This window comes from Chiloscyllium punctatum, chromosome 5 (assembly GCF_047496795.1).
Source record: "Chiloscyllium punctatum isolate Juve2018m chromosome 5, sChiPun1.3, whole genome shotgun sequence".
Taxonomy (NCBI): Eukaryota; Metazoa; Chordata; class Chondrichthyes; order Orectolobiformes; family Hemiscylliidae; genus Chiloscyllium; species Chiloscyllium punctatum.
In genome coordinates this window covers 24,709,990-24,734,802 of record NC_092743.1, presented here as the reverse complement: position 1 = coordinate 24,734,802, position 24,813 = coordinate 24,709,990, and the positions used below count along the sequence as shown (strand labels likewise).

The 24,813-nt window shown below is 42.2% G+C and overlaps 1 protein-coding gene across 2 annotated transcripts in view; it reads left to right on the top strand.

Moving 5' to 3' along the window:
* tsnare1 (T-SNARE Domain Containing 1) overlaps positions 1 to 24,813 on the top strand; it is a 908,766-nt gene that overhangs the window by 263,353 nt on the left and 620,600 nt on the right. For both annotated transcript variants that reach the window (XM_072569955.1, XM_072569954.1), the window contains exon 3: positions 17,039 to 17,116. In XM_072569955.1, coding sequence (XP_072426056.1) covers positions 17,039 to 17,116 — 78 coding nt within the window. The remainder of the gene's footprint in view (positions 1 to 17,038; positions 17,117 to 24,813) is intronic.

Sequence of the window (24,813 nt, the reverse complement as noted above, 5' to 3'; positions counted from 1 at the left end):
TGTGAACTCCTTACTCCTCTACTTTTTGCAAGGCAAGTCAATAAGCTGCTTAAGGCAAGTAAAAATGTCAATGATCATATGGAGCCTGGAGATTGACATTTTAAAATATTAATCTCTCTGAAGTAACATATTTTCAGGGTGGGTTTCGGGGTGATAGGGGTTTATAATCAGCCTCTGGTTTCTGTCTGGCTCATCCCCGCAGCATATAGTTGTAATATGGATGCAGCAGAATGGGAGACTGAAGCTTCCATCCAATATTCTGAAACGTCACATTATTGTGCTCCAGAGTGGGATATTTGCTTTTTTAGTCTCAGAAGACTTTTTCAAAGGAAGGATTAAGCATTAGCCTTGAATGCAGAGATGGAAGGATAGCATAAATTTTGTTTTCTTTTGAAGGCATGCAATAGCTCTTATCATTCCAAAACAGTGCAATATGGGTTTTATCATCACTTCCTCCATGATCTGTGAAATTTTCCATGGTTAGAGTGAAATAATAGAAATAAATATTAAACAAGAGAACAGGAACAGAAAAAAATAAAATTAAAAATGCATTGTGGACTGAGTTTAAAAGGACAAATTAACTCTGATTGAAAGAGAAAATGTGACATGGAAATATAATTGTTTAGACTGTCAAACCTTCATCAAGTCACCCTGACAAATTTGATGTGTCGTAAACTTATTTCCAGAAGAAGGCAATCTATCATAAGTCCCAATTCTAATACCTTTTTTCAGAAAGGTAAAAGATTGAAGACATAATTGAAATGATAGAAGCTAGAGAACTCAATGGGCAAAGGCAAGTCGTCAAACTAACAATCTATTCCTGAATGCAGAATAGTAGGTTAGAATTGTTACTGGACTCATCAAAGAAGAGCCCAGTTAGGTCCCCAGCTATGTTTTTTCGTCATAGTTCTGCAATCTATTCTGCTTCATTTTGTTTTCCATTCCCTGTTTGAAAACAAGTACAGAATCTGTTTCTGCCACTGTCAATTGATTCCAAAACCTAATTGATGCATTGAACTTATTTTTGTTATTGTTTATTGATTAATGGGATATGAGTACCGCTGGCATTTAATGCTTACCCCCAGTTGCCCTTGAGTAGGTGTGGAGGTGCTGGTGTTGGATTGGGTGGATCAAGTTAAAATCACATGACGCCAGGTTATAATCCAGGTTGATTGTGATTTCAAATAAACTTGTCAAACTATAACCCGATGTGTGATTGTTGAAGGTGCCGTGAGCTGTCCAGCTCAACTGCTCCAGTCCATTTGGTGCAGGTAGATCCACAACATTATTGGGGAGGAATCCAGAATTTTGACTGAGTAATACTGAAGGAGTGGTGAATACATTTCCAAGACAAGGTGGGGATGTGGCTTGGAAACGAACTTGCAGATGATAGTATTCCCATACATCTGCTCCTCTTCTCCTTCTAGATTATCATGTTTGTAGGTTTGGAAAATTCTGTCTAAAGAGCTGTGCAGTGCATCTTTACTTCTGCTAATGAGTGTTGGTGGTAGAGGGGGTGCGTGTGGTATGGTATCATTCAAATGGATTGCCATGACCTGGATGGTGTCAAGCTTCTTGAGTCATACAGTCAAACAGCATGGAAACAGACTCATTAGTCCAAGTAGCCCCATTTGCCGGTGTTTGGCCCATATGCCTCTAAATGTTTTCTGTTCGTGAACTTGTCCAAATGTCTTTTAAATGTTGTAACTTTACCTGCATCTACCACTTCCTCTGGCAGCTTATTCCATCTACACACTTGTGTGAAAAAGTTGCCCCTTAGGTCTCTTTTATATCTTTTCATTCTCATATCAAACCACGCCCTCTAGTTCTAGACTCCCCCACCCCAGGGAAAATACTTTGCCTATTTACCCTATCCATGCCCCTCATGATGTTATAAACCTTTATAAGATCACCCCTCAGCCTCCGATGCACTAGGGAAAACAGCCGAAGCCTGTTTAGCCTTGCTTGAGAGCTCAAACCTTCCAACTCTGGCAACATCCTTGATTATCTTTTCTGAACCCTTTCAAGTTTCAAAACATCCTTCCAATAGGAGGGAGACCAGAATTGCATGCAATATTCCAAAAGTGGCCTAATTAATGTCCTGTACAGCCACAACATGACCTCCCAACTCCGATACTCAATACTCTAACCAATAAATGAAAGCAAATCATACATCTTCTTCACTATCCTATTTACCTGTGACACTACTTTCAAAGAGCTATGTGACTGCACTCTAAAGTTTCTTTGTTCAGCAACACTCGCTAGGACCTTACCATAAAGTGTATAAGTCCTGTTCTGATTTGCTTTTCCAAAATACAGCACCTCGCATTTTTCTAAATTGAACTCCATCTGCCACTTTTCAGCCCATGGCCCGTCTGATCAAGATCCATTGTAGTCTGAGGTAACCTTCTTCACTGACTAATTACTACACCTCCAATTTTAGATTAGAGTGGGAACAGGCTCTTTGGCCCAACAAGTCCACACCGACCCTCCGAAGAGTAACCCACCCAGTCCCATCTCCCTCTGACTAAGGTACCTAACACTATGGGCAATTTCGTATGGCCAATTCACCTGACCTGCACATCTAACCACTGAGCCACTGTGCCGCCCTTTTAGTGTCATTGCAAACTTTCTTCTATGTTCACACCCAAATTATTTATATAAATGACAAAAAGTAGTGGATCCAGCACCCATCCTTGTGGCACTCCACTGGTTACAGGTCTCTAGTCTGAAAAGCAACCCTCCACCACCACCCTCTGTCTTCTACCTTTGAACCAATTCTGTATCCAAATGGACAGCTCTCTCTGTATTCGATGAGAACTATCCTTGCTAACTAGCCTCCCATGGGGAACCTTGTCGAACACCTTACTGAAGTCCATAAAGACCATGTCCAACCCCCTGCCCTCATCAATCCCCTTTGTTACTACTTCAAAAAACTCTATCAACTTCGTGAGACGTGATTTCCCACGCACAAAATCATGTTGGCTATCCTGAATCAGTCCTTGCCTTTCTGAAAACATGTATATCCTGTCCCTCAGGATTCCCTCCAACAACTTACCCACCACCAACATCAGGCTCACTGGTCTATAGTTCCTTGGTTTGTCCTTTGCACCTTTCTTAAGACATGGTCCCAAGTTAGCCAACCTCCAGTCTTCCAGCACCTCTCCTGTGACTATCAATGATACAAATACTTCAGCAAGGGGCCCAGCAATCACCTCCCTAGCTTACCACAACATTCTAGGGTACACCTGATCAAGTCCTAGGGATTTATTCACCTTTATGCATTTCAAAACATCCAGCACCACCACCTCTATAAAAAAAAATTAAGTGGCATCACTCTTAGAATATCCACTATTCACTTGCTTAAAACAACTAGCAAAATTAGGGTCCGGTCTACTTTCTTGAAATGTTTTGAGGAGATCTGACTTGATCCATAACAATTAGCCTGTACTAGTCACCATTGAGTTAAGTATTTTATTCTGGATTTCTCCTTGTTCTTTACCAGAACTGATCTAAATTTATTTTTTTTACCCTAGGTACATTTTCTCTTTAATCCACAGCATTACCCCGAATATTTGTTCCAGCAATATACCTCTCCTTCACTGGGCAGGAAACATAACATAGAAAATCCTTCACAAATTCCACCTCCTTTCTGCCCATAATATGGTAACCACATAATTCACTAATGTGGAGTGAGGAATATGCAACTCTCATATTATTGCTGTCCTTTGGTTCCTGCACCTCTCTGTAATCTCACTACGAATTAATTTATCTGCCTTCTGAATATTTGGGTACACCAAGTAGCCCAATACCTAATGTTTCTCAACACCACTAAATTGCTTCTTTCTCTAACTGCTCCAGGCTATTCTCTTTTTACTGCTTTCCCTCTACTAGACCTGTTGTCTCTCCTCTTTTCCTTGTGTCACATTTTTTGAACACTTTGCACTCAGGACCAGTAACTTGCATTCTTCCCCTTTTTTGATCCAGGTCGATCATTGCCATTCTAGTACATTTCCATATGGTTACTTGTGTCTGCAGTTCATCAGACTATTAACAGCAGTCGTTAAATTTGGACACATCTAACCCAAACCTATCACAGAACCTATTACTGTGGAAGCTGGAAGTCTGAAATAAATAGAAACTATTAGAAATTCTCAGCAGGTGTGACAACACCAGAAACAGAGTTAATGGGTTGGATCTTCTCTCTGCTTTGCAAACTGTGAATCAGGCCAATTGCTACCTTGGCACTCATGAACCTGTCTGCTTCTCCCACTTCCAGAAGATTTTCCTCTCTGCGAGATATGGGCTGGCAAGGTTGGATTTGTTACCTTAAAAGGCATGCTTGTCTTGGCTTCTCTGGGTTAATGACCCAGTCATCAATCTGCTTATTCGTCTCCCTAATCCTCACCCCTCACTCCCAACATCTAAACTGGCAAGCTCCATGTCCCCCCTTATAACACTATGTCCCCAAAACCCCCAATCCCCATGATCACTATACGTGCCCCTGAGGCAGTCAATTGACCATATCGCCACCACAGCCACAATGTAAGACCTCGTGAGCTTCAAAATAACTATATTGATGGTTTTAGAATCATAGAATTTCTACAGTGTGGAAACAGGCCCTTCGGCCCAACAAGTCCACACTGACCCTCCAAAGAGGGTCAGCATGGACATGTTGGGCAGAAAGGCCTGTTTCCACATTGTAGGGATTCTGTGATTCTATGGTTCACAAGCCATCAGAATGGACTTTAGTGATCATGAATGTCTAATAAAATTTCTAAAATTGACACATTGAAACACATTATACGTAAAAAGGCAAGATACAGCGAGCATTCAGAGTGAGTGAGTGAGCTAAGAGTGCAAATGAAGAACCCTGAGATATACCCTGCTCCATCCATGAGACAAGTGCCTGAACCAACAGGCTAAGTGGGCTGAAAGAAGGAAGACAGTGCAAGGTGTTGGTACATTCAAGTTCAGCATTGAAGTAGATAATTGTCTTGTAAATGAGTTGGAAAGTGTGCTGTGATGATGTGGTGAGGCTGTACATGTCTAGTCCTCTGAGGACGTGGTGGCTGCAGGTGGTCACTACACAGGGAGCATACTCTGAGCTATTGGGGACCGCTGGCCAACATGGATGCCCAGAGAAGCAAGCAGTGAGCTGGAGTGGCCAGGTTTCCAATCTGACTTTCTTGTTGAGAATTTTTACCATCTATTTTCTCTCCAACTTGTTGGAGAGCAGCAAATTTCATACAAATGAGGTGAGAATAGGTACTTATACACAGATTTTTAAACTATGAGGGAATAAAGAGTTATCGGGGAAAGGGAGGAAAGTGAATTTAAGGATCATCAGATGAGCCTTGATTTCATGACAGAATGAGGTGGAAACTCAAGTGTGCAAAATAAAGCTGACATGGTCCAAAGTTGTGTCAATGGGAGGCAGTGGTGTAGTGATAATGTCACTGGACTAGATTTCTTGAATCCCATGCTAATGCTGTAGAGATATGGGTTTGAACCACACCATGACTGGTGAAGTTTAAATGTGATAAAAATTTGGGATTAAAAATCTGACTTTTTATCACTTGTTATGAAACACTCATCTGGTTCCCTGATGTGTTGTATCCTTTTCTGACTTCAGACTAACAGCAATGTAGTTGACTTTTAACAGCCCTCTTGGAAACTATTACCTGTACCTCCACAAATGTCATCTACTGTATCCATTGCACCCGATGTGGTCTCCTCTACATAGGAGAGACAGGACGCCAACTTGCGGATCAATTCAGGGAACACCTCAGGGACACTGGCACCAACCAATTACATCGCCCCTAAGCGTTCAACTCCTCCTCCATCACCAAGCCGTTACTACCCGACACCTGGAGGAAGGATGTCTCATCTTCCGCCTTGGGACTCTGCAGCCACATGGGATTAATGTAGATTTCACCAGTTTCCCAATTTCGCGTCTCCCCACCTTATCACAGTCCCAAACCTCCAACTCATCACTGTCCTCCTGACCTCTCCATCATCTTTACCACCTATCCACTCCACACTCCTCCCTGACCTATCAACTTCTTCCCCATCTTCATCCACCTATTGATTTCTCAGCTACCTTCCCCAGCCCCACCCCATTCCTACTTCTCTCTCAGCTGCTGGGCCAACAAGCCTCATTCCTGATGAAGGACTTATGCCCGAAATGTCAATTCTCCTGCTCCTCGAATGCTGCTTGACCTGCTGCGCTTTTCCAGCACCACTCTCAACTCTGATCTCCAGCATCTGCAGCCCTCACTTTCTCCTACTTAATTGTGGTGCTCAAAACATGGATGATTTTGGTGAGTAAACAGTGGGAAAGTGTTTCCACCATTAGGAGGATTAGTAGCAAGAGTACAAATGATTCACAAAGGAACCAGTGGAATAGTCTGGAATGCACTACATGAAAGGATAGTCAAAGGAGACTCTGTAGCAGACTGCAGAAGGAAATTGGATGTACACTCAAAGAAACAAAACAGAACAATAGAACTAATAGGATAGCTTTTCTAATGATCTCTGACCTCTCTCATGCTCTGAATTTCTTCAGTTGTATAGTCATTGTAGACAAATGAGACTTTGTGCTCCGGTTTCCTCCCACAGTCCAAAGATGTGCAGGTCAGGTGAATTGGCCATGCTAAATTGCCCGTAGTGTTAGGTAAGGGGTAGATGTAGATGTGGATGTAGATGTAGGGGTATGGGTGGGTTGCGCTTCGGCGGGGCGGTGTGGACTTGTTGGGCCGGAGGGCCTGTTTCCACACTGTAAGTAATCTAATCTAATCAAATATTGTGTCAAAATGCATGACAGAGGCATGAGAGTCTATGAAGTTTAATCTGAAACTCAATCAATTTCCTTGTTACCTTTCAGTACTTGTACCATATTTGAAACAAGGTAGAATTAAATTTCAAATCAGGCAATCTTATTGTTTCATACAAAAAAAACCCTCCTAAATTATTGACTGCCTCCAAATTTTGAGTTTATTTGTTGTTTGTTTCTATATTTTAAATTTCTATAGTTGATTGGTAGCAAAGTTGGCTGGTTTTATTTCTACATTTGATTTCTTTTCATAGAATTTGATGTTAAATTTTTGTGCTCAAGAGTTGATATTGCAACTAAATTATAGAAAGGTTACAGCAAAAAAGGAGGCCATTAGGCCCATCATACCTATGCTAGGTCTCTGCAAAAGCAAAAGTCTCTCCACTTTGGCCATAGCCATGTAAATCTATTCTCATCAGATAATTATCTAATTTATTTTTGAAAGCCCATTTTGAATGTGCAATCTCAGTAAATACAGTCAAGGTCCTAACCATATTCTGCATTCAGAAAGTACTTTCCCACATGAGGCTTCTAGTTCCTCCAACCAGTCCACTAATTCTTGTCATTTGTATGAATGATTTGTCTGTGAACATACGAGTTATATGGAGGAGGTTTGCAGATGACACGAAAATTGGTGGTGTAGTGGATAGTGAAGAAGGTTATTTCAGAGTACAACAGGACCTTGATCAGATGGGCCAGTGGCTTGAGGAGTGGCAGACGGAGTTTAATTTAGATAAATGTGAGATGTTTTATTTTGGTAAGGCAAATCAGTGCAGGGCTTATACAGCTAATGGTAGGACTTTGGAGAACGTTGCAGAACAAAGAGACCAACGGGTGCAGGTCATAGTTCCTTGAAAATGGAGTCACAGGTAGACAAGATGGTGAAGAAGGCATTTTGCAGGCTTGCCTTTATTGGTCAGTGCATTGAGTATATCAGAGTTGGGACATAATGTTGTGGCTGTATAGGACATTGGTGAGGCCACTTTTGGAATGCTGTGTTCAATTCTGGTCTACCTGCTACAGGAAAGATGTTGTTAAATGTGAATGCGTTCAGAAAAGATTCACAAGAATGTTGTCAGGATTAGAGGGTTTGACCTGTAGGGAGAGGCTAACATGCTGTTTTTTTTCCCCCTGGAGCATTGTACGCTAAGAAGATAACTTACAAAGGTTCATAAAATCAAGAGGGGCAAGGGTAGGTTGAATCGCCAAGGTTGTTTTCCCCAAGATAGAGGAGTCCAAAACTAGATGGCATGGGTTTAATGTGAGAGGGGAAAGATTTAAAACTGACCTAAGAGGTAACTTTTTCAAACAGAGAGTGGTGTATGTATGGAATGAGCTGCCAGAGGAAGTGGTGGGGCTGGTACAGTTACAGCATTTAAAAGGTATCTGGATGGGTACGTGAATAGGAAGGGTTTCGAGGGATAGGGGCCAACTGCTGGCAAATGGGATGAGATCATCTAGTCAGCATGGAGAAAGTGAGGACTGCAGATGCTGGAGTACCAGAGTTGAAAAATGTGGTCCTGGAAAAACACAGCAGGCCAGGCAGCATCCGAGGAGCAGGAGAATCGACGTTTTGGGCATAAGCCCTTTTTCAGGAATGAGGCTGGTGTGCCAAGCGGGCTGAGATAAAAGGTAGGGAGGAGGGAATTTTGGGGAGGGGCTCTGGGAATACGATAGGTGGAAGGAGGTGAGGGTGATAGGCCGGAGAGGGGGTTGGGGGGAGAGGTCGGGAAGAAGATTGCAGGTCAAGACAGCGGTGCTGAATTCGAGGGTTGGGACTGAGATAAGGTGGGGGGAGAGGAAATGAGGAAGCTGGAGAAATCTACATTCATCCCATGTGGTTGGAGGGTTCCTAGGCGGAAGATGAGGCGCTCTTCCTCCAGGCGTCGTGTGGCCAAGGTCTGGCGATGGAGGAAGACAAGGACCTGCATGTCATTGGCGGAGTGGGAGGGGGAGCTAAAGTGTTCAGCCATGGGGCGGTTGGATTGGTTGGTGTGGGTGTCCCAGAGGTGTTCCCTGAAATGTTCCGCAAGTAGGCGGTCTGTCTCCCCAATGTAGAGGAGACCACATCGGGTGCAGCGGATACAGTAAATGATGTGTGTGGAGGTGCAGGTGAATTTACAACGGATATGGAAGGATCCACTGGGGCCTAGGAGGGAAGTAAGGGGGGAGGTGTGGCGCAAGTTTTGCACTTCTTGCAGTTGCAGGGGAAGGTGCCGGGGGTGGAGATTGGGTTGGTGGGGGGGTGTGGACCTGGACCTGATGAGGGAGTCATGGAGGGAGTGGTCTCTCCTGAATGCTGATAGGGGTGGAGACGGAAATACATCCCTGGTGGTGGGGCCTGTCTGGAGGTAGCGGAAGTGACGGAGGATGATACGACGTATCTGGAAGGTGATGGGGTGGAGGGTGAGGACCAGTGGGGTTCTGTCCTGGTGGCGATTGGAGGGGCTGGGTTCAAGGGCAGAGGAAGGGAAGTGGAGGAGATGCGGTGGAGAGCATCGTCGACCACGTCGGAGGGGAAATTGCAGTCTTTGAAAAAGGAGGCCATTTGAATTGTTTGGTAGTGGAGTTGGTCCTCCTGGGAGCAGATGCGGCGGAGGCGGAGGAATTGGGAATATGGGATGGCACTTTTACAGGGGGCAGGGTGGGAGGACGTGTAATCTAGGTAGCTGTGGGGTCCGTTGGTTTGTAGTATATGTCTCTGTTGAGTCGGTCGCCCGAGTTAGAAATGGAGAGGTCTAGGAAGGGGAGGGAGGAATCTGAGACGGTCCAGGTAAATTTGAGGTCGAGGTGGAAGGTGTTAGTAATGTGGATGAACTGTTCAACCTCCTCGTGGGAGCACGAGGTAGCGCCAATACAATCATCGATGTAGCGGAGGAAAAGGTGGGGGGTGGTGCCAGTGTAGCTGCGGAAGATGGACTGTTCCACATATCCGACGAAGAGGCAGGCATAGCTGGGGCCCATGTGAGTGCCCATGGCTACTCCTTTGGTTTGGAGGAAGTGGGAGGATTGGAAAGAGAAGTTGTTAAGAGTGAGGACCAGTTCAGTCAGTCGAAGGAGGGTGTCAGTGGAAGGGTACTGGTTGGGTCGGCGGGAGAGGAAGAAGCGGAGGGCTTGGAAGCCTTCGTGATGGGGGATGGAGGTGTATAGGGACTGGATGTCCATGGTGAAGATAAAGCGTTGGGAGCCAGGAAAGTGAAAATCATGAAGGAGATGGAGGGCGTGGGTGGTGTCCCGAACGTAGGTAGGGAGTTCTTGGACTAAGGGGGACAGGACCGTGTCGAGGTATGCAGAGCTGAGTTCCGTGGGGCAGCAGCAGGCTGAGACAATGGGTCAGCCAGGGCAGTCAGGTTTGTGGATTTTGGGCAGGAGGTAGAAACAGACAGTGCGGGGTTGTGGGACTATGAGGTTGGAGGAAGTGGATGGGAGATCTCCTGAGGTGATGAGGTTATGGATGGTCTGGGAGATGGTGGTTTGGTGGTGGGAGGTGGGGTCATGGTCAAGGGGACAGTAGGAGGAGGTGTCCGCGAGTTGGCATCTAGCTTCAGCGGTGTAAAGATCGGTGCGCCAAACTACCACTGCGCCTCCCTTGTCTGCCGGTTTGATCGTGAGGTTGGGGTTGGAACGGAGGGAGTGGACATGGACAAGCATAGACAAGTTGGACTGAAGAATCTGTTTTCATGCTGCATAACTCAGTGATTCTATAAATCTGTGTCCTTCAGGTCTTTAGGAGAAAGTGAGGACTGCAGATGCTGGAGATCAGAGTCAGGAGTGTGGTACTGGAAAAGCACAGTAGGCCAGGCAATATCTGAGGAACAGCAGAATCGATGTTTCGGGCATAAGCCTGAAATGTCGATTCTCCTGCTCCTCAGATGCTGCCTGACCTGCTGTGCTTTTGCAGCAACACACTCTCGACTTTTCCAGTTCTTTACCTTTCTACCATTGGGAAACCTTCTGGTTAGATCCCTCATGATGTTGAACATGTCTGTCAAATCTGCTCTCATCCTTCTCTTCAAGGTGGACAATCCCAACTTCACTAATTTGGCAAGTGCACTGAAACTTCTCGACAGTTGAATCATTGTCATGAATCTTGTCTGTACCCTCTCCAATGCCTTTGTGTTCTTCTGAAGTGTGTTGCCCTGAACTGGATAGCAGTTAAGACTGAACTGATGTTTTGTCATAATTATCCAGAGCCTCCTGGCTTTTGTACTTCCTGCTCCTATTTATTTTCTCAAACCACCCACCCATCTTTTATGATTTGTGCACATATATCCAGATCCATTTGCTTCTCATCACAATATAGCATTGCATGGCTTATTTTCCTTTTGCTCATTATGTCTACAAACATACATCAGTTTGAAATTATCTGCATTAAAGCCTATCTGCTATTTGTCCATCCATTTTACTATTTTATATCTATCCCCCCTCAAAGGTCCCCATATTTCAAAGATTTGCATGTGCGATGAATCTTGAAGTCATGCCTTGAGCACCCAGGTTTGTCTTTTATATGGATCATGAAAAACAGTGTCTTATTACTGATCTCTGCAGAATCCCACTGTCCATTTCCTTTTTAAAAGTCCGCATTTAAAGCCATCTACCACATTTGTCAGCTTTGAATATGGAAAGCAACAGTTCATCAATTATGTTGCCTGTTGCTCGGCCAACTTTGCTGCTAAACCCGGTTTTGCCTTCTGGAATTCCACACACACACAAATGTTTTGAAATTCCATTTTCACATTTGAATGGATCTTCAATACCCCCTCTGTAATCTCAGGAAAATGTTCAGTGAAAGTGGTGAAACAGTATCTGTCCTTAATAAATATGTGCTGCTTTCCTCTATTCGTATTTGTCCAAATGCCTGTTAAGTTGATCCAAAATTATCATTTCTACAAGCTCTCCCACTACCAAGATTCAACTGACCGGCCAATAATTGCTGACTTCTCCTTTGACCCATTGTTGGAACAAGGGTGTAATGTTTGCAGTTCTTTTCACATGTGACAGATGAGTTCAGTGAAATAAGAAGAGGATGAATGAACAACACAGGTCAGACATGGTATTCAGTTTATTTTTGTACTCATTGGCTTTCTGAGCTACTACACTACACAGATAACATTTTTCACATCTGAGAGCAGCTCTTGCAACAGGTAAGGCACTTTGGCCAGACACTGAGTTCTCCATAACTGCTGTGACATTTCATCTTCTTTGTGATATATAACATGTCTCTGTACATACGACAGTACAATCATGAGGGCAGCTGCAAATATACTGCTATCTATTCCTGGAGCAAGGATGTCAGGCATGTGATGCTTGATTTGAAAGCTTCCCCTTCGACAAACAACCAAGTCTGTTTTCATTGTGTTTTGCTCCACTGAGGCAACAATGTGCTCTGACTAGAGTATTCAAAGCTATATGTGCACTTGGATAAGCAAGATAGAGAACTTTGGCAGTCTTCCAGTTTGGAGCATCTTTACATGATATCTTCATGGTAACAGTGATAGTTGGCTGTCTTCCAGAATAATGATTTCTCATTCATATCAATCTTCTTAATATAATAATGGAAGATATAATTCAGTGAAGACAAGTTGTTCACATCTTTGTTTGCATTTGAGGGCCCTGGGTTTTGACTTGGGAATAGATGTTATGGACCAGACTAAATCCCCTCAAAATATATTAAGAAAGTAGCTAGACCCCAACTTTTTCTTATTTTAGACGTAATTATAAAGCATTGAATTTCAGATACAAGTTAGTCAAGCTATTTGTTATTAAGCAAACCATAATTTATTTTTACTCTCCAGTTAAAATACAAATGAAATAAAAATAAAAGGAAACTGGAATTCTGTCGAAATGCTTAACAAAATAATACATACATTAAATACTACTAATTAACTGTTCCAATATAATAACATCTCATAAGCACACTTTTGCAAAGGTAAATTCTGTAAAATTGATTGTTTCACATGCAACTCTAGCAGAAGGAAGAGAACCCCAGCTTTTACCTGTAACAGAGAGAGGAATAAGAGCTTCCGCATCCGGCCTCAAGATCCCTGCAACTGCAGAAAGCTATAACTAAAAATCCTGGTTCCATGGGAGCTTGAGCCCACAATTTAAGATGCTTCTATTGTTCCAACTATTTAAACAAAAATTCCAAGGTCACACAAGCTATTTACATTAACTTTGAGCAACCTGCCTGTTGCCTCTATATCAACCATTTGTGAAAAAAAGGACAACATATACCTCTTAATACTATAGTATTGTCACACATTCTAGAGGTTTTGCTCATTTTGCTGATGCCAATGTAAGTTCAAACATCTCCTCAACTATTTTAGAATGTGACTGAACTTGAAATTGTAAAATTTAGAATGTACACATTTGAGCTTCAAGTTAAATGCTGAACCCATACCATTATATTTTAAAACATGAGAATGAAATATCAAAACATTTGAACAATATTCTTTTCAGCCACTGTAGTCAAGGAATCTTCTTCATATTTAATGCCTTTTAAGTTCACATCAAAAAATGCATTTAACAAAGCAGGAGCTAACAGCTATTTTTCATTATGAATAAATTTAAGATGCGCTTCAAGGCTTTCAATAAAATACAAGAGTTTTATTTGAAATTGCAGTACGTTTACATTTGAGAGTCAAGGGTGTGTCCAGTTTTAAGAGTGGCGATTGATTTTTGCAGAGGATTTCATGATGCATTGTGTGATCAAGAAGACTTGGATGCAATTAGTTGCAATTAGTTGTATGAAATTTTAGCCACAGGTGACAACTAAGATCCTTTAAGTAGTTGATTTCCATCCATGTTACATGTGCACTTGGACTAAAAAAGGTGACTGCTAAATTTCCTTTTTTTTTGTTCATGGGATGTGTGCAATTTTGGCAAGGTCAGCATTTACATATGAGGAGGTTACGGTGAACTGCTGTCTTCAAATGCTGCAGTTCATGTGGAATAATCTACAGTGTTGTTCAGAAGGGAATTCCATGGTTTTGGTCCACCAACAGTAAAGGAATAATGGCATAGTTTTAATTTAGGGTGATGTATGGGCAGAGAGCAACCTGTGTGTGGCTGTAATGCTCAGCCTTTGACACCCTTCTTTTGGAATGTGGAAGTTGCATACTTGCAACATGGTGTTGAATGATGCTGAGTAAGTTGCTGTAAAAACAGTAAATGTTTAAATTGGGAGATGTGGTTCGAGTCAGGCTTGCTGCTCTATGCTGGATTGTGAGAAAAACCTTGACTTTGTCGAACAATATTTAGGCAGGAAAGAGCTAAAAGTATTCCATTGTATTCATTGCTTGTGCCTTAAAGGTTTTGAGGAGTGAGGAGTTATATTACTCATCACAGATTTTCCAGTCTTTGGCTCCTTGTAGCTGTGGTAAGACGTGGATGGTGGAGGATACAATAATGGCAATGCATTGAACCTCAAGGGGAGATGGTTGGATTCTCCTTAGCTGGAAGTGCTCCTTGCCAGGCCCTCATTGCAGAAATATGTCTTGGCACTTATCCTCATGTTAGTACGCCCTTGTATGTGGGGAGGGGGGATCTTGTTTTATTAGGCGAATTGTCTCTTTCAGAATTAGGCTTCTTTGGTTGTCCAGGAATTTCCTATAACTGACCATATGATCAGGCTGTGACAGAGGTTACCAATAGAGAAAGAGTCAGCAAGAAAGTTTGGTAGGAGCAGATTGTGGCTGTGACTCTGGTGTAATGCAGGACATTTCTTTTTAATTTTAGAGCAATATGTTTACAGTGCAAGAAACATTGTTTTGCAACAAAGTTAATTTAAAATTCATTATGATGAGTAAAAGAGTTGAAACCTGTTGAGACAGAGACAGACAATAGAGTGAAAGAACACGAGAACCCGGAAATCCAAGATGGCTACATCTGTGATGTGAGTTTTGCTGTGTTGAATGACAAGTTCATAATGGTGAGCTGTCTTATTGTATAGTTACACCCACAGAGCATGTTGCTGTCAGAAGTTCAACCATCTTAATCTGTCAAAAGTGATAGGTTTCCAAAGTCAGGATGGTGTGTGACTTGGAGAGGAGGTTGTGGCTGGTGATGGTTCCAGGTGATGGAGAGTAGGGTTTTGAAATGTTTTGTTGAAGGACATGAGGCAAGTTATGACAGTGCATCTTGCATATATTTGCTTCAAATAATCTCCATTCATTGGCTGGTCTGTGAGTCTCCCTATTTAATTGAGAATACTCTGAACAGTCTTATTGGTGTCATCACTTTATCGAGCTTCATTTTTTGATGGGATGTGAGCATTGAATGGCTATTGCTGGGGATTTGGAGCCACTTTAAGGCCAGACTGGGGAAGAATGGCAGATTTCCTCTCCAAAAAGAAATCAGTGTCAATTCTAGTATTGGTAAAGGTGACCATGAAACTAATCTTCAATTTCATATCTTCTTGTTAATTGAATTTTTACATTCCAGTAGCTGCCATGCAATCTCCCCAGAGAGTTATCATAGGCTTCCAGGAGAAAGTGAGGACTGCAGATGCTGGAGATCAGAGCTGAAAATGTGTTGCTGGAAAAGCGCAGCAGGTCAGGCAGCATCCAAGGAGCAGGAGAATCGATGTTTCAGGCATGAGCCCTTCTTCAGGAATGAGGGAAATGTGCCAAGCAGGCTAAGATAAAAGGTAGGAAGGAGGGACTTGGGGGAGGGGCTTTGGAAATGCGATAGGTAGAAGGAGGTTAAGGTGAGGGTGATAGGCCGAAGTGGGGGGTGGTGGGAGTTGGACAGAGAGGTCAGGAAGAAGATTGCAGGTTAGGAAGGTGGTGCTGAGTTTGAGAGTTGGGACTGAGACAAGTGGCGGGAGGGGAAATGAGGAAACTGGAGAAATCTGAGTTCATCCCTTGTGGTTGGAGGGTTCCTAGGCAGAAGATGAGGTGCTCTTCCTCCAGCAGAAAACACCTCTGGGACACCCAGACCAACCAACCCAACCACCCTGTGGCTCAACACTTCAACTCCCCTCCCACTCCAACAAGGACATGCAGGTCCTTGGACTCCTCCATTGCCAGACCATAGCAACACGACGGCTGGAGGAAGAGCACCTCATCTTCCGCCTAGGAACTCTCCAACCACATGGGATGAACTCAGATTTCTCCAGTTTCCTCATTTCCCTTCCGTCCACCTTGTCTCAGTCCCAACCCTCGAACTCAGCACCACCTTTCTAACCTGCAATCTTCTTCCTGACCTCTCTGACCTCACTCCCACTCCGGCCTATCACCCTCACCTTAACCTCCTTCCACCTATCGCATTTCCAACGCCCCTCCTCCCTACCTTTATCTTAGCCTGCTTGGCACACTTTCCTCATTCCTGAAGAAGGGCTCATGCCCAAAACGTCGATTCTCCTGCTCCTTGGATGCTGCCTGACCTGCTGCACTTTTCCAGCAACACATTTTCAGTTCTTGTATTACCATTATGGGACTGTTCATCTGCTTATTTCAGGAAGTGGTATTGTTTGACATTATTTCAAAATTTTATCACTGGGGATGACATTGGACTTTGCACAAGCTATGCCAGTTCTTCAAATGATGCATAATATTTCCATCTGGGGCCATATTCTGATGCCTGCAGAAGGTTTTGACACCCTACACCCTCAGAGTGTTGGCTCACAATCATGTTGGTTGATTACACAATTTAAGGTAAGTTCAATGTTCACACCACCTGAAATATTCACTGTCCTTCCTGTTGCCAGCAACACAATGCCATCGGACTTTCAGATCCAAAATATCACAAACCTCCAGCATTAATAATTCCAGCAGCTTTAGCAGTCACTCAGTGTGGCGCCGCATTAGCTTTTGATTCCCAAGTGCAAACATCCCAGTTCTGTCTGCATTTCTAATGATCATAGTAATGTTAAACCCCTGATGGTAGAGGCCAATCATAAATATTGTTTAAGAAAAACAAATGCATGATTTAAAAGAAGGTATTTGCTAAGTTACAGCCACATATGAAGTTTTATTAATGGTTTTAATTACAATTACAACAGACTCCTTGATGTTATTATGCAGTTATTTAATGCCCTTGTATCCAATTTTAAGTGTCTCTGCTATTTTGTTGGAAACAACCTAGTTAAAAGAAATGCGGCTTTTTCGTTTTCGGAAAGTCAAAAGAATTTAGTTTGAATATTTTAAGTGAGGTTATTGTGCTAATCATGTGGTAAATTTTATTTCTGTTCCATCCAAATAGCATCTCAGATTGACCCCAATGAAATTCAAGAGGTGTTCCAGGAACTTACAGCAAACATCTTCCGCATTAACACCAACGGTGAGTTTACCTTTTGCTCATAACTATTATTTGAATTTGAGATGGTTATGTTCTTGTAGTGTAATGATGGGATTGATCAGGAAAATAGGAAAATGATAGGTGAAGGCCTTGCGAATTAATTGACAGCCCCTTCGTACCTCACTAACGAATTAGGATGGCACAATAGTGGATAATCAACACATAATAAAGTCATTATAGGCTAAGGGGACTACTCCTCATGAGAGAGAGATTTCAGGTGTGAGTTTAATTTAAGAACAGCTGTTTTACAATGCAGGCTTATGCCAACGGTGTGGGTTCAATTCTGACACCAGCTGAAAAGAGTCTCACTTTCTCAATCTCTTCCCTCACCTAATATGGGTGATGACCCTTGGGTTAAACTCACCATTTGATGTGTCTATCTCTCTCTCTTGTTCTCACTCTCGCTCGCTCACTCTCTCTGTCTGTCTGTCTCTCTCTCTCTCTCTTGCCCCCTCCCCCGATATCGTGCAAGCTATGCATTAAATGAATCACTTCTCACTTTTTCTCACATTTTATTTTATTTTCAGCCTTCTGGTGCTCTTGTCCCATTGGCATTGGTCCTTCAAGTAGATTTCTCAGCCTAAAAGAAACACTAAGAAGATACTACTGATGTCGTCCTGAAGGAGGAGGTCATTGAAATACTTGATAAGCTAATTATTGAATAAGGGCTAATATTAGAATGACTGACTGACTATCCTTAATGTTAATAAGTCTCCAGGACCAGATGAGCTGCAGTCAAAGATTTGGAGGCAAGTAATGGAGTAAATTGTTGAGGTCCAACCGATAATCTTCCAATCCACTCTAAATACATAGATGGCACCCTATAAGATTAGAGTTTCTGGATGTAGGTTTACTCGCTGAGCTGGAAGGTTCATTTTGAGATTTTTTGTCACCAGATGAGGTAACATCTTCAGTGAGCCTCCAGATGAAACACTGATGGTGGAGCACACTTTCTATTTATACATTTGGGTTTCCTTAGGTTGGTGATGTCATTTCCTGTTCTTTTTCTCAGGGGGTGGTAAATGGGATCCAAGTCAGTGTGTTTGTTGATAGAGTTCCATTTGGAATCCCATGCTTCTCAGAGTTCTTGTGCCTGTCTCTGTTTGGCTTTTCCTAGGACGGGTGTGATAGTTGAAGCGGTGTCTGTCCTTATGTAAGGGTGCTAGTGAGAGTGGGTCATGTCTTTTTGTGGCGAGTTGATGTTCATGTATCCTGGTGGCTAGGTTTCTGCCTGATTGTCCAATGTAGTGTTTGCTACAGTTCTTGCAAAAGTTTTGTAGATGACATTAGTTTTGCTTGTTATCTGTATACGTCTTTCAAGTTCATTAGCTGCTGTTTAGTGGGCTACCATGATGCCATGAGCTACAAATCTCTTCAAAACTCGCTAAGATTAGAATTTTTTAAGTTTACATGGCTTTTTGAAATAACCACCGACATGTCACTTAGAGTCAGAGAGTCGTAGAGATATATGGCCTGGAAACAGACCCTCTGTCCAACTCATCCATACTGGCCAGATATCCCAACCCAATCTAGTTCCATTTACCAGCACTTGGCCCATATCCCTCCAAACCCTTCCTATTCGTATACCCATCTAGATGCCTTTTAAATGTTGTAATTGTACCAGTCTCCATCATTTCCTGTGGCAGCTCATTCCATACACACACCACTCTCTGCGTGAAAAGGTTGCCCCTTAGGTCTCTTTTATATCTTTCCACTGTTACCCTAAACCTATGCCCTCTAATTCCCCCACCTCAGGGAAAAGACCTTGTCCATTTATCATATCCACGCCCTATGATGTCACCCCTCAGCCTCCGACGCTCCAGGGAAAATAGCACCAGCTTGTTCAGCGTCTCGCTATCGCTCAAACCCTCCAAATGTGGCAATGTCCTTGTAAATCTTTTCTGAACATTTTCAAATTTCACAATATCATTCCGATAGGAGGGAGACAAGAATTGAACACAGTATTTCAAAAGTGGCCTTACCAATGTCCTGTACAGCCACAACATAACGTCCCAAATCCTATACTCAATACACTGACCAATAAAGGAAACAATATCAAACGCCTTGTTCACTATCCTATCAGCTGCAACTCCACTTTCAAGGAACTCCGATCTTAATGGGAAGCATTTTGGAAATGCTTATTTATGCCAAAATTAGCAGTCTATTGGATAAACATGGATTAATTAAGGAAAGCCAACACTGATCATTCAAAGCCATTTTGTGTTTAATTACATTGCTTGAGCTGATGAGATAGTACAAAGGATTAATTCACGTGATGTGGTGTATGAAATAACTGACAGAGGCCGGTATCCTGTCACCAAGTCACCCTTTACCTCCATGCTAAAAATCTCACAACACCATTTTATAGTCCAACAGGTTTAGGAGGACCGCTCCTTCATCAGGTGCTTGCAGAGGTTCAGATCATGCTCACAGAATTTATAGCCAAAGGAGTCCAGTCTCATGGAGATGTGATACAGTAAACGATCTTAGATTAAAACTTTCACATTTAGTAATGGGATATAATGTTTACCTCCATGGGAGAGTCTTTGACACTGATCCAGCTCCCTCAGAGCCAGCTCTTAGAGTGAACAGGATGTCTGATACTTCTGTTCTTATCTGTCAGCCTGGGCTCCCTGGTTCAGTCAGATTAACGTTCCCAATCAAGGAACTCATATGCTCCGAGGTTCAGCTGGTTGGCCTCATTTCAATTACTACGGTATATGTGACGTCCAAATGGCATTTAACATTATGCCGCACAACAGATTTGCCAGCAAACTTCAAGCCTGTGATATAAAAGGAACAGTACCATGCTTGATACAAACCTAGCTGTGTGAAAGAAACCAATTATGAACAGGTATGTTTTGTATTAGTTGAGGATATAAATTGTGTCGTCCTAGAGGGCAACCATTGTCTTTTATGATTAATGTTGATGATTTAGTCTGGGATGTACAGAGCACAATTACAAAAATGTAGGCTGGCTCTAAACTTGAAATTGTAGTTAGCAATGGTGAGGACAGTGATAGAATTTGAAAGGGCGCAGATGGGCTGATGGAATGGGCAAACATAGGCAAAGCTAAATTTAATGTTGGAAAATGTGTAATAATATGTTTTGGTAGAAAGAATGAGGATAAACATAAAATGAGGTTAACAGTTGTGGCTAGTGGGATAGCACAAGTTACGGTCTTGTAGTGCAGTGGTAGTGTCCCTAAATCTGAGCTACAGAATCTGAGTTCAAGTCCCATCTGTTCAAGTCCCAGAGGCATGCCAGAACAATTATGAGCAGATAGGTTAAAAATTATGACAATTCCAACGGAGGGACTTTGTACAAGATGTGCTCAAAGGTGGCAGGACAAGTTGAGAATGTGGTGAATAAGATTTTCTGCAATCTTGGGCTTTATTTAATTGGGGACATACAGTATCAAGCCAAGGAGGTAATGGTAATTCTTGTGAAAATACTGGTGCAGAAACAATTGACATATTATATCCAGCTCCGTAGTACTTTAAAAATGATATAAAGACATTATCCAGGTTGCAGAATAGACTTAAGCAAATGTTGCCAAGGATCAGGGACTTCCATTAAGTAGATAGATTAAAGAAACCAGCAGTGCTCCCTTAAAAAATGAAGATTAAGAGCAGACTTGATCAATTTATTCAAAATCACAAGAAATCTGGATAGAGTTGGGATGTCCATTTAAAGAGTCAAGAATCAGAGGACACTAATTCAAGGTGCATGGTGAAAGAGTCGAGAGATTTTTTTTTATTCAGTCATAGAATGTGGTTCTCGCTGACTGGGCCAACAATTATTGCTTTCACTAGTTACTCTTGAGAAGGTGGTGGTTAGATGCCTCCTTGAACTGTTGCAGTTCAGTTGGTGTATGTAGAACCACAATGCTGTTAGGGAAGGAGTTCCAGAACGTTGAGCTGTGACAGGAAACATTTTATATGCAGCAAACAATCAAGAGCGAGAATGCACCTTCCTGAGAATGTCACGAAGGTACGTTCATTCACAACTTTCAAAATGACTTTGATAATTACCTGAAGAGAAAATAAAATGCAAGATCAGGGGCAAGTGTGAGAAGTGGGACCAGCTGAGTTGCTTTTGCAAAGAGTCCAGAAAGATGTGGCAACCTAAAAATCCTTTATATGTACCTGTACCTGATCTATGGTTATTTGAATCAGATACCTTTCCATCAATTGTCCTAACTGTATTTATTTCCATTTCTAGTTATCAGCTAACTAGAAATGCGTGCTTAACAAATGTATGTTCTGTATTACTTAAAATAGGAAGATTACTTAAAAATAATTTGTCTCCCATTCTGTTTGCAAATTATTTTTGCTGTTGTTAGTGGGGTTCCAACACAAAATGTGAGATAAAGATTGGTTCAAACATATTGAAATAGTAATTGATGGATTCATCAATCCCTAAAAGGCTATATTGCAAACACTATTATTCCGGTTTGTGCTCAAAAAATGATTTTAGATTAGATTAGACTTACAATGTGGAAACAGGCCCTTCGGCCCAACAAGTCCACACTGACCCTCCGAAGAGCAACCCACCCAGACCCATTCCCCTACATTTACCCCTTCACCTAACACTATGGGTAATTTAGCATGGCCAATTCACCTAACCTGCACATCTTTGGACTGTGGGAGGAAACTGGAGCACCTGGAGGAAACCCACGCAGACACGGAGAGAATGTGCAAACTCCACACAGACAGTCGCCTGAGGCGGGAATTGAATCTGGGTCTCTGACGCTGTGACGCAGCAGTGCTAACCACTGTGCCACCGTGTCGCCCGATGGTTTGCGATTTTAATTTAGTTTTAAATGTTTGCAGTTGTTTATTTCAGGTATGTGAAAGATAATTTTCATTTATAATAATATCCTTTACTATTACATCAACAAAGGCAGTGTGGAACTGTCAGATAATTATTTTTCTGATCACAAATTAGCCAAAAAGATATTTTATTTCAGGAGACAAATTTTGGGAGGAGCACAGAGCTGAATTGACAATGCTGCTTTTAATGCTTCCGCCCATGTTGTAGCAGTTCCCACACAATTTCTTTTGAATTTCTGACAAAAGCACAGTGCCTGCAATGGAGGGGAGGTAATTGCTTCTGGTACTGTAGTCTATGTAGTGATGTGGGGGAGGTGATGCATCACTGTAGACTGGAAATGTTTAAATGGGTTGGAAGCCACTGTAAATTGCTCTGTACCTCAGGTGTTCTTTCGCTTCCTCGGGTCTCTTGGCCATGCAGTGGGTGGCGGATTAAATCAAAGCCATTTTTACTGTTTGTTAGAATCCAAGGCAAATTCAATTGCAAAACAAAAAAAAAGATGCTGGGGCGGTCAGAATGAAGTGAAATTTCTTGCTTGCTGTTTGAGAAGATATTTTTTAAAAAAGCAAGGTTGAAAGGGTTCTTGGCATTTTGTGGACTAGCACCTAGCTATTAAAAATGTCATAAAATCAGACCAGTCAGCTTCTGAAAGAGCATAATGAGGTATTCCCATTGAACTATTAACTTGGATTTCTATTTCAGTTCTGAATAGGCAGCACCACTATAATATGGATGGAAATGTGTGTCGACTTTTGCTTCAGATTTGCAACGTGTATAATATTTTTCAGTCCTCCTCCCTGATGGACTTGCTTTTTATTTGAAGTGTTCTGTGCTTTTGCATTTTCCTTTTTATTTGTGGAACAGTGTGTTAATAATCTTGGTGCATTCATTAAGCTGTCATCTGATTTCTGCACAGTGTAAAAGCACTGGCAGCCTCTAGTGACAGATACAGTGAAGTACGGTGTCATTCTATCTGGGAAGGATGTGTGTCATTCCTGATGTTCGTGTTACGGTTGACTTTACAAAAGGCGAGCTCAGGAACTGAGACTAGCAGAATTTTCAATTCCCATTTTCAGATTTAAACAACAAATGATAAATGAGATGCTGGGTGTGGTCCATTTTGCAAGACTGCAGTGTTTAGAAAAAATATAAATTAAGTGATGGTGCCTGAATGAAACTAAACTTAATGGAGTTTGAGGGGGGGAGGCATGGATTTCCATTTGCTGGCTGTGTGTTTTTCTTTTAAACCTCAGAAATGGGCAGCCAGCTGACGAACATTTGGTGGGACCATTGGGCTTCATTTTAACTTTGTGATAGAGTCTTGACACACCATAAAGGAGCATTCCCAGTCAAAAATAAACTGGAGCCTGCTAATAAACAAAAAATGCTGGGAATCCTCAGCAGGTCAAGTAGTGTGTATCTGTGGGAAAAGAGAAAAATACTTCAGGTTATTTTTGATCAGGATTTCAGCCCTGATGAAAAATCATTGACGGGGAGGGTGGGATTTCCCTCTTCAAGTCAGGAAGAACAATTTGGAGCATTTCCCATATGGTTTAGCATTCCTATCTTTTGAATGTAAGTCCAGTTATCCAGAAATTTCATTTTCCAAAGTTGGGCAGCAGGTCTGAAGTGGGGACAAAGGAGGGTAGCTGTAAGGACCAAATTTCCTACACGCTGAACAGGCTCCTTAACCCACACTCCTCTTTAAAGATTCAAATAAATCAAATTTTCAATGACTGTTGACAGAAAAGGGGCTATATGTCTGTTAGGCAAGAACAGATTTACAATCAATTAAACTCAAATCTAGTGGAAGTGGGGAACAGCCGAGTCCTTTCTGACTTGTTTTGCCTGATGGTGCCCAATCTGTTGTGCTGTGGGTAGGATGTTCCTCCTGATCAATGTGTCCATTGATCAGGAGAGAGAGACCGTGACCGAGACCGATACCCATTGTGGTTCCTGGGAACATGAGGGGAGTATTGCGGCGAATAGGGTTGCAATCAGATGATGGTGGTGCTGAAGATCACAGACAGAGGGTGCTGGATATTTGTGGTCCAGTAGAAGATGTTGAGCAGTCTACTGCTGGAATAGCTGGACCCCATCAAGAGACGTAGTGTGGGGACAGTCTGTGGTAGCCTGGCTGGAGTCTATTGCTGGCTGCTGGAGTCTGATGTTGATTTACGAGAAAAAAGAGTTGAGAATTTTCATGGGATATGGTGGTTCTTACTGGGAATATTGTGCCTGGAGGAAAGACTCCATCTCTTTTGCCTGGTCCACAAACTCTTTGTATGAAGGCAAATAACCCATCATTTCATCTCTGTTTAAGAATTTGGAGAATCCAACTATTTGTGGTTAAAATTGGAACAAGTCGCCATTTAAAAGAAAATGATCACATCTTTATGAGATGATAAATCTCTTTCTGTAAGTGGACTTGTTGTCTAATCTTCATCTTCCCTATATTAAAACCAGGAATTGATAAGTTCAAGTTGATTTGGGCTCCAGATTCAGAGGGTTTGTTTTCGCATTTTAACCTCTGAAGTGATCACATTGGACACAGTTATATCTCACCCACATCATATCCTCAGAGTCAGTTGTATATAATAACACCCTTATCAGCAATTTTAGATTGGGGGATAAAAAACAGAAATATCAATCCAGTTCAGTTTTCAATCTTTGCGGTTTGTTATAATTACTGGAGTATCGAATTGGAATTGCAAAACCTCTTGCTTTAAATTTATTGCCTCAATAAATCTTAACTGGATCACGCAAAAGCAAAAAGGCAGTGTGTGTTCATAGAAGAGCCTGACCTTTCCGTCGGCCAATGTTTCAGCCTCTCGTTCTCATT